Here is a 16,601-nt window from a genome sequence, read left to right as displayed (position 1 = left end):
TAGAGGAGTGAGGATAGTGAAGGGTGACACTGAAGGAGTAAGGATGGTCATCGGAAGCCGATAGTAATCCACCATCGATGTTCCTAATTTGATGGAAGTACTTTTCCATCGAATTGTGGGTGATCCATTGTTGCCAATATTCCCTAGCCCAGGCCTGGCGAACCTGTGGCTCTCCAGCTGTTGTGAAACTACATGTCCCAGCATGCCTTGTCACAGTTTTGCTATTAGGGAATGCAAGAACTGTGGCAGGGCATGCTGGGATGTGTAGTTTTACAACAGATGGAGAGCCACAGTTTGGCCAGGCCTGCCCTAGCCTATCCAATGGCCGATAGCATTCCATGCAGCTGTGCACACCTAGAAGTGGTGTCCGCAGCTCAGGTAATGTGTGCATGCGAGAAGCTCTGAATGCTTCTGTGCATGCGGGCAGCATAACCATCGATTGCAACCATCTGATACCGGACTTCCGATGTCCATCCCTATGAAGGCGTACTATGGCCCTCATTCCGAGTTGATCGGTCGCAAGGCGAATTTAGCAGAGTTACACACGCTAAGCCTACGCCTACTGGGAGTGTATCTTAGCTTCTTAAAATTGCGACCGATGTAATCGCAATATTGCGATTACAAACTACTTTGCAGTTTTTGAGTAACTTCAACCTTACTCTGCCTGTGCGATCAGTTCAGTGCTTGTCGTTCCTGGTTTGACGTCACAAACACACCCAGCGTTCGCTCAGACACTCCCCCGTTTCTCCAGCCACTCCTGCGTTTTTTCAGGAAACGGTAGCATTTTCATCCACACGCCCATAAAACGCTGTGTTTCCGCCCAGTAACACCCATTTCCTGTCAATCACATTACGATCGCCGGAGCGATGAAAAAGCCGTGAGTAAAAATACTATCTTCATTGTTAAATTACTTGGCGCAGTCGCAGTGCGAATATTGCGCATGCGTACTAAGCGGATTTTCATTGCGATGCGATGAAAAATACCGAGCGAACGACTCGGAATGAGGGCCTATAAACAGTCTCTCCACTGACAGAGGGACACGGACATCGCTAGGGACGGACATCGTTAGCCCGCCATCAAATGATGGCTGAGCTTCCACCATCAAAACTTTTGATGCAATGGTAACTAACCATCACGTCTGTGCATGTGCAATAGCAGCCCACGGTAGTTCTCTGAATACAGCTGTACTTTAACATCGAATGGCCATTGCTTCCACACCATTCGATGGTCCCTGCCATTATACATGGTAAAAACACTACCATGTCATCACAAGATAAACATAGACGGTGTTAAACCACTGAGTTTTGATGCAGCCCTAGTACAGAGTAGAGAGCTGCTGCATGGCGTAAATCAGGCATAAATCCACATATATATGAATCATTTGGTTTCTGTACCTGCATGTATGGGGAGCAGGTATATAATAATATAGGACACTGCTGAGCTGTCAGTCAGGAATGCTGGTGGGGCAGGTGGAGCTGTGCCCCGGGTGACACAGAGGGGTCAGCACCAGCAGTGGGACAGGAGTTGCAATCTGACCCCAGACATGGGTAATACAGGTAGTGGCAAAATATAAAGATAAGAAATTCACCCAAAAATAACCAGATAAATGCCTCAAACAGCAGCATAGAACCTGTGCACACAGCTCAGTGCAAGACTACTACTGCCCACCACTGTGTTACCTCCTGGGGGGCACTGAGCTCATCTGCTGCCCCAGGTGCCAGGACATAAGTAGGCAACCTGGTGGTTAGCCAGCTGTTGGAGAACTATAAATATCAGCATGCCCTCCCAGCTCCAGGCTTGGATGATTGGTAACCATACAGCTGTTGAAGTAGCATGTTGGGACTTGTAGTTCCACAACCTACGGCTTGCCACAGGTTGTTGTGTTGGCGCGACCGTCCCAGCGATACCATCGTACCCATCAGATCGGTGCGCGCGATGACCCGCGTCCGTCCCACGCTACACACCGGCAGCGGGGGGCAGGGATGATGATCTCCGGCGGGCGGGATAACCTCCGTACCCCCCGCCCACCGGCCGGCTGAGCACACCCCCATCATCACCCGGCCCCGCATGCTCAGTGAGGGCGGCCCGGGCTCCACCACCACGAGGGTAGCGGCAGCAGCATATAACCCCTCCGGGCTTTCTCGTCCTTTCTCTTCATCGCTGCAGCATGCCGGGCCAGGTCCTCAGCGGGAAGGTGGTGTCCGGGTGAGTGCAGGGTGGGGGGGTTTCTGGTAGTCCGGGTGCAGCAGCACGTGGGCTGCTGTGTGTATGTGTAGCTGGGTGACAGGGCAGCAGCTGGCCGGCAGATAAGGGGTTACCCCCGCCTGTCACCCTGCAGTGCTTGCTGCTGCTCTGGCTGGCTGTGGGCATTCACAGAGCCCAGTGGGCATGGAGTCCTGCTGGGCACAGTGGTGGTAAGGGTTAACCAGGTTCTGTCCCACCTCCCCATGCCTGGGACACATACACCCGGCTGCACTGCTCCTCTGTTTCAAGAACTTGGGAGACTCCAAATAGAACTTTGCCCTGTGACACGTGTTGCCATGGGCTGGGTGATGATTTTTAGGCCCCAGGGGTTTTATCATCTGAAAAAGTTAAATCCCTTTCTTGCAGCCCATGTTTTAGGATTTTATAGAATTTAACAAATTTAGTAAGGTCTATGTTGTACGATAATGACCCAAAACCATGCAACCTTATCATATATGTCTGAAACACCGTGCCTTTATTGCAGACAGCCCGTCAAAATGATGTTACATAACAGTCATGTCTGCGCTGGCAGCTGTGCACCTGAGCGGAACACTTGAATTGTTCCATATGGTGCCATCTAGTGGACGATGGTGTGCAAACGCTTAAATCCCCCCTCCCCCATAGAGGTGAGGAGCAGCGTTGGCCTTTTACGGTGTAGCCTGTGTTCTGCTACTTCATTGCAGTGTTTGCTCCCGCAATGTGTACGCTATACTGCGATCCATTTACAGCAGCGGCTTTCTCATAGAAGCCAATGAATTTCAGGTGCGTGCGTTCGCACCCATGTCTCTCGGGAGCCGGCAGTTGCGCTACACAGCAAGGCTGTAACAGGACACATCAGTGTGTGTGTATAGGCTTACCATACTATCCCTTTAAACTGGGACGCTTATGGATTATGCAGGTTCTGTGGCTGATAAAAAGCAGGTGAAATGCAAGCTTGAAGTTAGCCAGCCACAGAACCTGTGTAATTCATAAGTGTCCTGGTTTAAAGGGATAGAATGGTAAGCCTATGTGCATATGAATTCCATATGATAACTACTCATTCCAAACATTTCCACCATAAATTTATATAGTGTCAAGTAGTAGAATTGGGTATTTTTAGGTTCTAAAAGTCTAAATATGTAATTTTAGGTAATAACGCCCAGATTAGGTTATTTTAGGTCCTGTAGAAATCACATATGATGTTCCCTGGTACGTAAAAGGTAACTGACCTTTTGGGCGGGATGTACTAAAGGGAAAATGCGATAAAACCCAAACGGGGGTTTTATCGCATTTTCGTATGTACAAACACCCAACCGCTGCGTTTTTGCCGCACGTGGTATCTCCATCTTTGGATGCCGATAGCCTATAGAAGCCGGGCTTCTTATTGCCCTCCGCCGCAGACGAACAGCCCCCTCCCCCCGGCACACCTTTCCACCAGGAAGCCTGGACCCGGAAGGTAATCTCCTCCTTCCGCTAGCAACGCAGCCGGAGGTTTTTCCGGCTGCAGGACGGAGGAGGAGGTGCTGGGGACAGCCTGCTTCCCGGCAGTGGAGCAGGTGAAGAGTCAAGGAAGGTGACTGAGACCTCCCCGCCCCGCCCACCACTTCACAGGTATCACGGGGGACCTCCGTCACCACATTGCAATATTGATCTCATGTTAGTACATGTGCGATTAACATCGCTGCAATGGGTTGCGATGTATGTTAATACATCCCGCCCTTTGAGTGTGAAAGGAAATAATACGAGAGGATAGAACCTGGGAATCCTGGGCTTGATGATTATACTGTGTTGCCAGCAGCACATAATCTGCAGGCTTGTTTGGATTGGGTGCCTGTGAAACTAAGGGGCCCTACACACTCGGCGATGCGGTGCCCGACGGCCGATACGGCCGACGAGCAATCCGGCGGCGGGGGGGGAGTGAAGTTTCTTCACTCCCCCCGTCACCCGGCTGCATTGAAGTGCAGGCAAATATGGACGAGATCGCCCATATTGGCCTGCATGCACAGCCGACGGGAGATCAGCGATGAACGAGCGCGGGGCCGCGCATCGTTCATCGCTGGAGTCTCCACACTGAAAGATATGAACGAGATCGTTCATATCTTTCAGAATATCGGCATGTGTGTAGGGCCTATAAGCAGGAGGCAAGTTTGTCTCCAATCTGATCCAGTGATCCTTGTTGCTGCAGGTGGATCTGATGCTAATCAATAAAAATTCTCAGAAATCTAATGTTTACTATGTAGAGTTCACATGGTTTCAGGGAATTGTCTGGGTCCTGTGGGCCTTAGGAGAGACTTTGTAACCGGGCAGGAAGTTCATTAATTTGTCCATGAATAGCAATTGTACAGGCTTCATGGTTCAGTAATGTCATGTGACTGTGGGGTAATTCTACTGAACTGATCTCTCCAGAGCTACTTTTTCATATATTGGACTTCAGTACAGTTATGGGGACATGAGGATAATTTGTTTTGTGTCACACGTGGACAGAATATAGGGTTCTACAGGTTTTGGGTAGCCAGGGAGTGCAATCTATGCAGTCATTAAAGGGTTAAAAAAAAAAAAAAAACCATTTACCCCACGTATTTAGCCTCAGCTGTATACGTTATAGTGCAGTGGCTGTAAGCTTCCGAAGTTTGTTGAGCCAGTGTCAAAACAGCTGTCACAAAATAAATTTTGCAACACAAAAAACACAACAAACTTTGATGTTTACTTTGTTTCATAGAGTAAAATTTAACACCGTAATCATTCTGTATAAGTTCGAGCCTCAGATTACTCTGGTGGTCATTCCGAGTTGATCGCTAGCTACATTTGTTCGCTGTGCAGCGATGAGGCAAAAAAAACGGCACTGCGACGCAATGCACACGCGCAAAGTACTATTACAACGAACAATGTAGTTTCACACAGGGTCTAACGAAGCTTTTCAGTAGCACTGCTGGCCGCAGAGTGATTGACTTGAAGTGGGCGTTTCTGGGTGTCAACTGACTGTTTTCATGGAGTGTTCGGAAAAACGCAGGTGTGGCTGGGCGAACGCAGGGCGTGTTTGTGACGTCAAAACGGGAACTGAACAGTCTGAAGTAATAGCAAGCGCAGAGTAGGTTTTGAGCTACTCTAAAACTGCACACAAAAACTTTGCCGCTGCTCTGCGATCCTTTCGTTCGCACTTCTGCTAAAATACACTCCTAGTGGGAGGCGGCATAGCGTTTGCACGGCTGCTAAAAACTGCTAGCGAGCGATCAACTCAGAATGACCACTTCTGTGCGGTTGGGAGATCCTGCTCTTTCTTATTTATTCCCTTGTAAGACTTTATATGCGTCCCTTCATAATTACTTCTGTTCCCTGCTTCACATCATGGCACTGCTTCTGTCACATGCTGCAATGTCCTCATTAACTTAATCACATTAGTGGACTGGTCAGTACTTCCTGCGAACGAATTGGTGGGTGTGTGGAACTGCTTGGCACCGTCTGCCAAAGAGTCACAGCCATCTCCTGAATGTGGTGTGGCCATGGTTCCCTAATACCAGAGTCCAATGTTTTTCTTGACAGCCCCTGTTTAAATGCTGATTACAGTACATCTTTGCCTTGAAGTATTCTTTGTTGCTGTGAATGTTGTAGGTTGTTCTGTCCTTGGTGGAGAGGAATGATAGGTTCTCTGACCTTGCTGGTATTATTAACAATTTCGCAGCTTAAGTAGGAGGATACATTAGTACTTGCTTTGACAATAAAGAATATGTTTGCATGTCCATCAAGGTGTGTCTTCTAATATCCTCTGCCCGATGGCCTAGACTACAAACTGGGTCACATGGCTAGGCGGAAGGATATCTGTGAATTTGGGATGCGGTCAGTATACCGTCTGTCAGGATCCCGATTCCGGTATCATGACAGAAGGCCGATTCCGGAATCCTGACAGAAGCCCGGTATTCCTCCTCGGGTGGTGGTCCACACCACCACCCGAGGGTGAATAGAATACTATGGCGAGCCTGCGAGGGGACTCGCTGCCGGGATTCCGGCGTTGGTCTCCTGACCGCCTGGATCTCGACCGCTGGATCCCATACTGAATCCTGTGAATCAGTTACCAGCTCCCATGATCAGTATCTGGGTTTACAATTGGTGGCCAAAAGTAATAACGTGATTTACGGGAGCCTGCGTTATTCCGGTAAGTTAGTCACTAGATGTAAAGTGGCAATTGGTTTTAAAGTCCAAACCAGGTTAAACTTAATTGCTTTAAATCTAATGACCATCTTGGCAGAATCGTGCCATCTTCCGTAAATTGTGAGCTGGTATATTTGGTCTAGGGTCTTAACCAATCGGCTTGCTCTTTCATATAAACTCTGATGTTGGGTCTTTGTTCTCATATTTCTTGTTTCTTATTACATTTATCAATAAACCAATCTTGCATGATGGTTTCAAATCCTATTTTATACCTGTATGTTTGGTTCCATTTTTACATATTTGCTGAATCACGTGTTGTCCTGTGCTTTATACTGTGTGTTGGTAACGTCTTCTGTGTAACTTGCTTGTTGCAGACTGGTCCGAGAGCGCCTGAAAAATGAAGTTCTGGCTATGCAGGAGAAATGCTCTGGCTTCTGTCCTGGACTGGCAATTCTGCAGGTTATTAAAACACTCGCTTATGTCTAGTCTGATGCAGCACTCTGCTCTTCTATGGGGGGGGGGGTATCTAATTAGCCGCAGATAATTACCGTGGCTAGTTGTCTCGCTGGAGGCTATCCCAGTGGTTCTCAACCTCAGTCCTCAAGTACCCCCAACAGTTCATGTTTTCCAGGTCTCCTCACAGGATTGCAAGTGAAATAATTTGCTCCACCTGTGGGTCTTTTAGAATGTGTCGGTGAGCAATTAATACATACACGTGTTCAACTGCTAGGTGACCTGGAAGACCTGAACTGTTGGGGATACTTGAGGACCGAGGTTGAGAACCACTGGGCTATCCTATTATCTCCGATAAGCCGACGTGAGGCGCGGCTTATAAGAGATTATGTTTCATCCGGAAACGGGCTGTTTCGCTGAACCTGTGTGTTTTCGGGAGAGAATTTTTTTTTTTATTAAACAGGTGACCAAATTGGATTGCCTGTGTGTAAAAAATAAAATAAAATAAACCCCCCCCCCCCCCCAGCACAAACGTAAATTACAACTAAATGAATTCGGCCATTACACTGGCAATTCCCTCATACTACACTCCTAGCACTATACTCCTGCCACCTTTGTTGCCATCTTCCCATTCCCCATCAGTCACTATGATCCAGACTGCCCACTTCATGGCTGCAGGCTCACTTGCTGTCACTTTACTTCCTACTTTCTCGCAAATTGGATTGCCTGTGTGTGTTAAAAAATAAAAAAATTAAAAAAAACCCGGGAGAAACACGAAAACCAGATGTTTTTCAAACTCAATGTTTCTTCTCTGCTAATCGGATACCCCCTATGTGTCTCCATTTTACATCATTTAACTGTAATTTAATGACTGATTTGTTTGGCACTCTGGGCAAACAAGAAGTTGATATTTTTGCTGTGAGAACTTTTTATAGAGTGCCGCATAGTGATAAGCAATACAAATTATTAAAAAGATAATTGACACAGCAGTACAGCAATAGGTGGAGGTTGGGTGAAATGGCTCGCTATAGCTTGTAGAAACAAACATGTTGGCTTCGTGTGCGGGGAAGTAGGAAGTAAAGTGACAGCCAGTGAGCCTACAGCCATGAAGTGGGCAGTCTGGATCATAGTGACTGGTGGGGAATGGGAAAATGGCAACAAAAGTGGCACTGGTGGCAGGAGTAGTGCTAGGAGTGTAGTATGAGGGAATTGCAGTGGAAGGGCCAAATTCATTTATGTTGTAATTTATTGTTTACGTTTTCGCTGCTTTTTTCTTTTCTTTCACGAGGACAAACCTTTCACGGGTAAGCGCGCTCCCGCGATTCGCCTATTGAATTGCAAACTCGTGAAAAATGGGTAAATCTGCCTGTACTCCCAAAAAGCTAAACTAACATCGGGTAACAGGATTAACGTTTATTATTGGTTTTATAATAAAAGTATTTCTGGTACTTAAATTGGGTCAAATGGCTGTTATATGTTTGTTTATTTTTTATTTAAATGTAGAAAAAATTTATAGAACTATTTCCCCCCCCCCCTGCAAAATAAGCGCTAAAATTACATTTGGGGTACATAAAAATGGGTATAAGTATATATTTGGTTCATTGTAGGGGACTTAAAAAATAAAATAAAAAAGTTGAGACAATTACTCCCCTGTGTAAGTCTAAAAACACTTGTCCCACTCATAAAGCAACCCCAATATACCTGTCCCATACCTTGTACCTCAATTTCCACTTTTTCACCCCAAAAATGACATTTCATTATTAGTAAATTAAAAATAAACACTTCTAGGTGCCTAATTAATCATTCAGAGGTGTGTCCCAAGTCCCGACATTTTTAACTAAAGTTGGGACAAACCCTTATTTTTTTTTTCATCTGCTTAGAGCCAGTGAATTGACATTTGCAGCAAAACTACCGTATCTGTATTTGCAGACAATTGAATAGATACTGTGATTTGCGGTGAAATCGTGGTTTTTACCACGAAAATGGTGTTTTGTGGGTAAATGATTTCGGACCTAAAGAGGGGGATGTAACTAGGAGAAGGGAGCTCGGAGAGGCTCAGCATTGAGTCATGAGGAGAGCTGATCGGCTTTTATAAAGAGTCGAGTTTCCAGGGCTTGCAGATTGGTTTTGTAACTTTGCCTCTTTACTGCCCAGTCTTTCTGTTTGTGTGACCTTCCTTTCTGTTATTGTCCTTGGTGTTCTTCGGGTTTAATTGGTAACTGTTTTGTCCTTTCCCTCATAGGTGGGAGACAGAGATGATTCTAATCTGTACATCAGTGTGAAGCTAAAAGCTGCTGCAGAGGTAACAAAGACAAGTCTTGTGTAGAAAACTCTGTAAGGGAAAGTAAAAACTCTTAATAGTAGGACTGAGTGACCATGCCAGTGTTACCGCTTTCACATCACATTGTACATGGGTCCTTCCCAGGTGCGACCCGTTATTAGACCCCTTTCAGGCTGGCAATCCAATCCAGCAATATGCCGGGTTGGGTTGCCATCGAGGGGGATGGGTGCGGAGGCGGCACTTGGAGATGAGACTAGCTCCACTTAGCCTCCTCCGTAGTGTCCTGGATTACATCAACCTGGGTAATCCATTCACACCGCAACTGACACGGGAATAGCCCTGCTTTACTCCTGCGTTGAAAGACTGGGTATGTTCCGGTAAATTGGAACATACCCCCTTTCACACCACACCCGGCAATGTACCGGGTTATTTGTGCGATGTGAAAGGGGTATAACTTAGCTGAAGTAGAATGTATAGTAATGGTCATTTATATACAGGAGAGTTAGGGGTAGATTTATACACGCAACCACTTTAGACTCGAGAGTTTCTCTAATCACGTTATCAAGGCCCAGTCTACATCACTGTTGGTGGGTCCCTGACTTAAATTGTGTAATACTGGCATTTCCCTCTGCTGCACGATGGCACAAGTTGAAGCATTGCGTAGCTGGCACATTCTGTGATGACGCAAGTCACACTGATTTTGTCCCCTAGTGTATCTCTTTTGAAGGGAGGCCCACGAGCTAAGCAAACTTGATATTGGCTTCATCACTGCACAGTGCAAGTTGCAGGGACTTCTGCGTGGTCTTTGGCTTACTACATGTCTTCATTTCTTATCTGACACCATGGTTCTTCCCCAGTCACCCGCCCTTACTAATTGCAGAAGTGGACAGGACAAATCAAGTACTGAAATATTCTCATCTGATTGGCTAGATCACTGGGTACATAAGACGGATTGCAGTAATGGTGCCGTGATCCTAGTAATATGCACTTAGGATGTTTTCCCTGGTTGAGTAATTAGGTTGGAAGACCTTTTTAGTACTTTTAATTCTGCACAAAGTATTTTCCAGTTCTTAATAGTGATCCTTGGGCTGCAATGGTTTCTCATTATGAGAATCCATAAGCATTATGGTATTACACTTAATTTACTGCATAAGGGTTAGTAAGCGTCCGGTTCTGACTGTTGTGCTAAAGAGCTATAATTATTTGTCAGAAGTAACAGAAATAAGTGAGGGTCATGTTAATGTGGCAATTTTGCTGAAAACACCATCTTCTCCAATGTATAGAGATACAGACATGTGAAGAGTACACTAATTTTTTGGAATCTGTATGTATGTCTCCATCTAGCTATCTATATCTACAGTATATCTCCTGCCATAATATCCCTTTTATCCAGAACACCTATGGTTTACGCAGGTTCTGTGGCTGATTAAAACCAGGTGAAGCACAGGCTTGATTTCTACCAGTCCCAGAACCTGTGTGTTTCATAGGTGTCCTGGATTAAAGGGGTATTTTGGCAAATCCTATATTGAATTTCTGAACATAATTGTCAGAAGTAGGATCCTGGCAGTTGGCATTGTCCTGGGCAATGTATGAACAGTCAGTAGCACCAGCAGCTATCGGTTTCAACAGCTGCAGGTGTTGTTGCCCGTATACCACAGGCAGGAACAACGCTGTCCCTGGCTGCTGGCTCCAGGCTGCGTGTGAGAACTGGGTGTGGTTCATCAAGTCGACAGTGTCTAGGTCGACCACTATAGGTCTACAGTCACTAGGTCGACAGGGTTTCTAGGTCGACAGGGTTTCTAGGTCGACAGGGTTTCTAGGTCGACAGGGTTTCTAGGTCGACAGGGTTTCTAGGTCGACATGTGCTAGGTCGACAGGTCTAAAGGTCGACATGAGGATTTTTTTTATTTTTTTTGGTGTCGTTTTCTTCGCAGAGTGAGTAATGCTTCGGTCTGGAGAATCCAGAATTGCGCCAACACTGTGCCAAGGAGAGAAGAATCTGCATGGAGATCTGGGGTGAGATTGTGGCTGCACAGGCTGGAAAGGGTTATATGGCCAACAACTTAAAGTCCATCATTCTACATTTTTGGGTGTCCTTTTCTCCATACAGTGACCGGGAAGCCCAATTAGTGCAGCGCGTGCCCCTCGCATGGCTCGATTCGCTCGCCATGCTTCAGGCATGGTGCCTTCGCACCGCTACCGCTTCGCTCGGCACACTTTACCGTTCCATTCGTAGTCCACGTGGATCGTTAAGTATGAAAAAATTCAAAGAAAAAAAATGTGAAACTCATGTCGACCTTTAGACCTGTCGACCTAGAACCCTGTCTACCTTCCATCCATGTCGACCTAGTGACTGTCGACCTATAGTGGTCGACCTAGACACTGTCGATCTTCAGACTGGATCCCGTGAGATCTTGCCAGAGGCAGTGCTTCAGCACTACGCTGATACGCTGTGTTCTCTGGCGGGGATCGCCGCACGGGGGAGTTTTTCACTCCTCTGCGCCGGCAGACACGATGGTAATACATCTTGTTCATGTCCCTTCCTGCTTCACCTCGATAATGAGGCGAAGCAGGCGGTGCTATCGTGGCGTGATCTGTGCCACTGTAATACATCTGCCCCTTTGTCTTGGCTATACCAAAGCATTCATGTTGTTCAGTTGTAGAATTACTGGGCTCTTTGGGATCATCATCCTGATGTGTGATCTAGTTGCAGCCACGCTGAATACTCTGGAGAAAAGGGGATCCGGTCTGAAGATCGACACTGTCTAGGTCGACCACTATAGGTTGACAGGGTCTGAAGGTCAACATGATTTTTTTTCCCCCATACTTAACGATCCACGTGGACTACGATTGGAACTGTAATCTGTGCCGAGTGAAGCGGTAGTGGAGTGAGGCACCTTGCCCGAAGCATGGCGAGGGGACGCGGTGCACTAATTGGGGTTCCCGGTCACTGTATGGAGAAAATGACACCCAAAAATGTAGAATGATGGACTTTAAGTTGTTGGCCATATAACCCTTTCCAGCCTGTGCAGCCACAATCTCACCCCAGATCTCCATGCAGATTCTTCTCTCCTTGGCACAGCGTTGGCGCAATTCTGGATTCTCCAGACCGAAGCATTAAATGTGCTTTATATAGAGGTGGCAGCACTTCCTGATCAAATAGCAAAGTTCTTCCTTATTGGTGCAGAAGCTGCAAGGATGTACTTGCTGTATGCCAAAGGGTGTGCTGACTTCCCATTTCGTTGTTGAATAAGTAACTGTTTGTGGGTGGTCTTCCCCCTTGACGTGATTGGCTTTAGCACCCATTATTTGTCTTGTATTGGGCCCCATCCAGTACCTACTGTAGATCGCTATATAGGCAGCATTATAATCTGTAATGCTGCAGGACAAATATTTCAGAGTCTTCATTTGATGCAATAGGGGTGTGTATTAAAAATGTATTTACTTTTTTTTTTTTTTAATTCAGATTGGTATTAATGCAAGTCATATCAAGCTGCCAAGGAGCGCAACTGAAACAGAGGTAAGTGCAACTGACTGGTAGTTCCAGCTACACTGCATGCAAATAAAGAATATCGGAGGAGGGGTGGTAGGGTATCTACCTAATGCCTAATATTCCATGTCTGCTAAAGAAACAACATTTTTGGGAGCACACCCTACCAGCAAACCGCTGCATCCTTTATGGTATTTGTATTGCAGGTTCTGAGCAGGATAAAAGCTGTTAATGAGAACCCTAACATTCATGGATTGATTGTTCAGCTGCCTCTGGAATCGGATCACAAACTAAATACAGAAAAAATCACCAATGCGGTGTTGCCTAGCAAAGATGTGGATGGGTGAGCCATTGTGTCTACACGCTGCAAAGCATCAGCTTTTATTTCATACGTGCAATTAGAACAGATGTGCTAGATCCACAGAAAGCAGTACGGTGTGATTAGCTGTGGGCCCTACACACTGGGCGATTAATACTGAAAGATATGAACGATCTCGTTTGTTAATGAACGAGATACCGTTTCTTTGTGTGGAGGCGCAAGCGATGAACGATGGGCGGCCCCGTGCTCGTTCATCGCTGGTGCCCCGTCGCTTGTGCATGCAGGCCGATATGGACGATCTCGTCCATATATGCCTGCACTGCTATGGTGACGGGGGGGAGTGATTCGTTATGCTCGCCGGCATTCTGCAGCCACCGGTAACGCGGCCACAACCCTTCTGCCCCAGGTAGCTAGTAAATACACTTGTAGTAAACATAGTGGCCGCTGATGACCAGGGACAAAAATAGTGAGTGTGACAATTTGTTGAGATTATTTAACACCTAAAGAAATTGGTAATCTCTTTACAAATTGTTTTTCTCTGACGTCCTAAGTGGATGCTGGGGACTCCGTCAGGACCATGGGGATTAGCGGCTCCGCAGGAGACAGGGCACAAAAGTAAAAGCTTTAGGATCAGGTGGTGTGCACTGGCTCCTCCCCCTATGACCCTCCTCCAAGCCTCAGTTAGATTTTTGTGCCCGGCCGAGAAGGGTGCAATCTAGGTGGCTCTCCTAAAGAGCTGCTTAGAGTAAAAGTTTTGTTAGGTTTTTTATTTTCAGTGAGTCCTGCTGGCAACAGGCTCACTGCTACGAGGGACTTAGGGGAGAGAAGTGAACTCACCTGCGTGCAGGATGGATTGGCTTCTTAGGCTACTGGACACCATTAGCTCCAGAGGGAGTCGGAACACAGGTCTCACCCTGGGGTTCGTCCCGGAGCCGCGCCGCCGACCCCCCTTGCAGATGCCGAAAAGTGAAGGTCCAGAAACGGCGGCAGAAGACTCTTCAGTCTTCATAAGGTAGCGCACAGCACTGCAGCTGTGCGCCATTGTTGTCAGCACACTTCATAGCAGCGGTCACTGAGGGTGCAGGGCGCTGGGGGGGGGCGCCCTGGGCAGCAATGATAGTACCTTATTCTGGCTAAAAATACATCACATATAGCCCCTGGGGGCTATATGGATGTATTTAACCCCTGCCAGGTCTCAGAAAAACGGGAGAAGAAGCCCGCCGAAAAGGGGGCGGGGCCTATTCTCCTCAGCACACAGCGCCATTTTCCCTCACAGAAATGCTGGTGGGAAGGCTCCCAGGCTCTCCCCTGCACTGCACTACAGAAACAGGGTTAAAACAGAGAGGGGGGGCACTTATTTGGCGATATGTATATATATATATATATATATATATATATATATATTAAAATTCTATAAGGGAAAAACACTTATATAAAGGTTGTCCCTGTATAATTATAGCGTTTTTGGTGTGTGCTGGCAAACTCTCCCTCTGTCTCCCCAAAGGGCTAGTGGGGTCCTGTCCTCTATCAGAGCATTCCCTGTGTGTGTGCTGTGTGTCGGTACGTGTGTGTCGACATGTATGAGGACGATGTTGGTGAGGAGGCGGAGCAATTGCCTGAAATGGTGATGTCACTCTCTAGGGAGTCGACACCGGAATGGATGGCTTATTTAAGGAATTACGTGATAATGTCAACACGCTGCAAGGTCGGTTGACGACATGAGACGGCCGGCAAACAAATTAGTACCTGTCCAGGCGTCTCAAACACCGTCAGGGGCTGTAAAACGCTCATTTACCTCAGTCGGTCGACACGGACACTGACTCCAGTGTCGACGGTGAAGAAACAAACGTATTTTCCTTTAGGGCCACACGTTACATGTTAAGGGCAATGAAGGAGGTGTTAGATATTTCTGATACTACAAGTACCACAAGAAGGGTATTATGTGGGGTGTGAAAAAACTACCTGTAGTTTTTCCTGAATCGGATAAATTAAATGAAGTGTGTGATGATGCGTGGGTTTTTTCCCGATAGAAAATTATTGGCGGTATACCCTTTCCCGCCAGAAGTTAGGGCGCGTTGGGAAACACCCTTTAGGGTGGATAAGGCGCTCACACGCTTATCAAAACAAGTGGCGGTACAGTCTCCAGATAGGGCCGCCCTCAAGGAGCCAGCTGAGAGGCTGGAAAATATCCTAAAAAGGTATATACACACATACTGGTGTTATACTGCGACCAGCGATCGCCTCAGCCTGGATGTGCAGCGCTGGGGTGGCTTGGTCGGATTCCCTGACTGAAAATATTGATATCCTTGACAGGGACTTTTTTTTTTTTTTTTTTTTTTTAAACACTGTTTATTGAAGTTTTTTCAGAAATACATTGGAGGAAGGGTGTGGGAAAGACAGAAGGGAAGAGGGAAAGGGGGGGAGGGGGGGGATACAGCAATGCAAGCATTTGTTATTCATTTTGTTAGTATATTAGAAACCGAATGTCAACGGAGGGGGGCATTTGAAGTGTGCCAACCATGGGGACCAGACCTCAGTGAAGGTTTCCGCCCTGCTTTCTATTATGCTAGAGAGGAACTCCATGTGATATGTATCCCATACAGCCGCAATCACCGCCGCAATGGAGGGGATTGTAAGCGATTTCCAGTGGAAGGCAATCTTACATTTCAGTGCGGTCGCAATGTGCCAAATGAGTCTTTGTTTAGGTTTTGGAATACCGGGGAGGGGCCTTGGAAAGATGAAGAAAGTAGGGGAGAAGGGCACCGTTACTCCGGTGATTCGTAATATCAAATTCCGAATGGCTTTCCAGCGCGGTGTTATCCGGGGACAATCCCAGAATATATGGAGCAGGGTTCCCTCTGACCCACAATTCCTCCAACATCTGTCCGATGCTGAAGGGAATATTCTACTCAGACGGGATGGCACCAAGTACCATCGAACGTAAATTTTAAACAAATTTTCTCTATGTCTGATTGAGGTCGCTGAGGATACAAGATTTTGTTTAATTTGTTCCCAGGTGTCTGGTTCTAGGTGGTCCTGTAATTCAGATTCCCAGGCTATTTCATGAGGGGTCTTTGTGGGTAGATCATGAGTGAGCATGAGACGGTAGATAGATGACAGAAGGCCCCTTGAAGGAGATCGCAGCAAGCATAATGATTCAAGAGGTGAGCGTGTTAAGGAACTATGTGAATGTAAGTATGCAATGTGAAAACTACGGAGTTGTAGATATTGGAAAAAGCAGTGTGGAGGTAGATTATATTTACTCTGAATATCGGAGAAGGCTGGGAAAGAGCGAGATGGTGCTATGTCATTAATGAACAGTAGGTCGTGCATCTGCCAGTGTTGGAAAGTGTGAGTGAGCCGTCCCTCGGGGAACATCGGGTTGTTCCAAAGGGGTGCCAGAGCGGGGGGGGGAGGACAATAAGGAGAAAGTCTTAGTGAGTCTGTCCCAAAGTGTGACCGTAAATAATATTGACGGGAAATTAGCGCTTTCTGGTGGTCTATCAGTTCGTGGGATCCAGAGGAGGGTGGAGATGGATCTCATACGGACGAGTTCGGATTCCAATTGAACCCATCTACGTGACGTTGTCTGAGAGTGCCATAAGACGGCCTGAGAAAGGTGGGCCGCGTAATAATATAATTTGATGTTAGGTACTCCAAGTCCACCCTCTCTGTTCCTGTTGTAGAGT

The 16,601-nt window shown here is 46.8% G+C and overlaps 2 protein-coding genes across 4 annotated transcripts in view; one reads left to right on the top strand and one right to left on the bottom strand.

Moving 5' to 3' along the window:
- Positions 1 to 1,987, bottom strand: part of LOC134980424 (coiled-coil domain-containing protein 170-like) — a 129,210-nt gene extending 127,223 nt beyond the window's left edge. For 2 of the 3 annotated variants that reach the window (XM_063947237.1, XM_063947240.1), the window contains exon 1: positions 1,916 to 1,987. The gene's annotated coding sequence lies outside the window, so the exon portion shown is untranslated. The other variant, XM_063947239.1, reaches the window with a different exon arrangement.
- Positions 1,988 to 2,073: 86 nt separating this feature from the next.
- The window catches only part of MTHFD1 (methylenetetrahydrofolate dehydrogenase, cyclohydrolase and formyltetrahydrofolate synthetase 1), a 168,981-nt gene continuing 154,453 nt past the window's right edge, over positions 2,074 to 16,601 (top strand). Inside the window, exons 1-5 of the mRNA XM_063947235.1 lie at positions 2,074 to 2,205; positions 6,744 to 6,828; positions 9,065 to 9,124; positions 12,570 to 12,623; positions 12,800 to 12,936. Of these exons, the coding sequence (XP_063803305.1) occupies positions 2,168 to 2,205; positions 6,744 to 6,828; positions 9,065 to 9,124; positions 12,570 to 12,623; positions 12,800 to 12,936 (374 nt within the window). The 5' untranslated portion in view covers positions 2,074 to 2,167. The remainder of the gene's footprint in view (positions 2,206 to 6,743; positions 6,829 to 9,064; positions 9,125 to 12,569; positions 12,624 to 12,799; positions 12,937 to 16,601) is intronic.

This window comes from Pseudophryne corroboree, chromosome 12 (genome assembly GCF_028390025.1).
Source record: "Pseudophryne corroboree isolate aPseCor3 chromosome 12, aPseCor3.hap2, whole genome shotgun sequence".
Classification (NCBI taxonomy): domain Eukaryota; kingdom Metazoa; phylum Chordata; class Amphibia; order Anura; family Myobatrachidae; genus Pseudophryne; species Pseudophryne corroboree.
The sequence above is the reverse complement of the archived record's forward strand: the minus strand, read 5'-3'. Positions and strand labels throughout refer to the sequence as shown.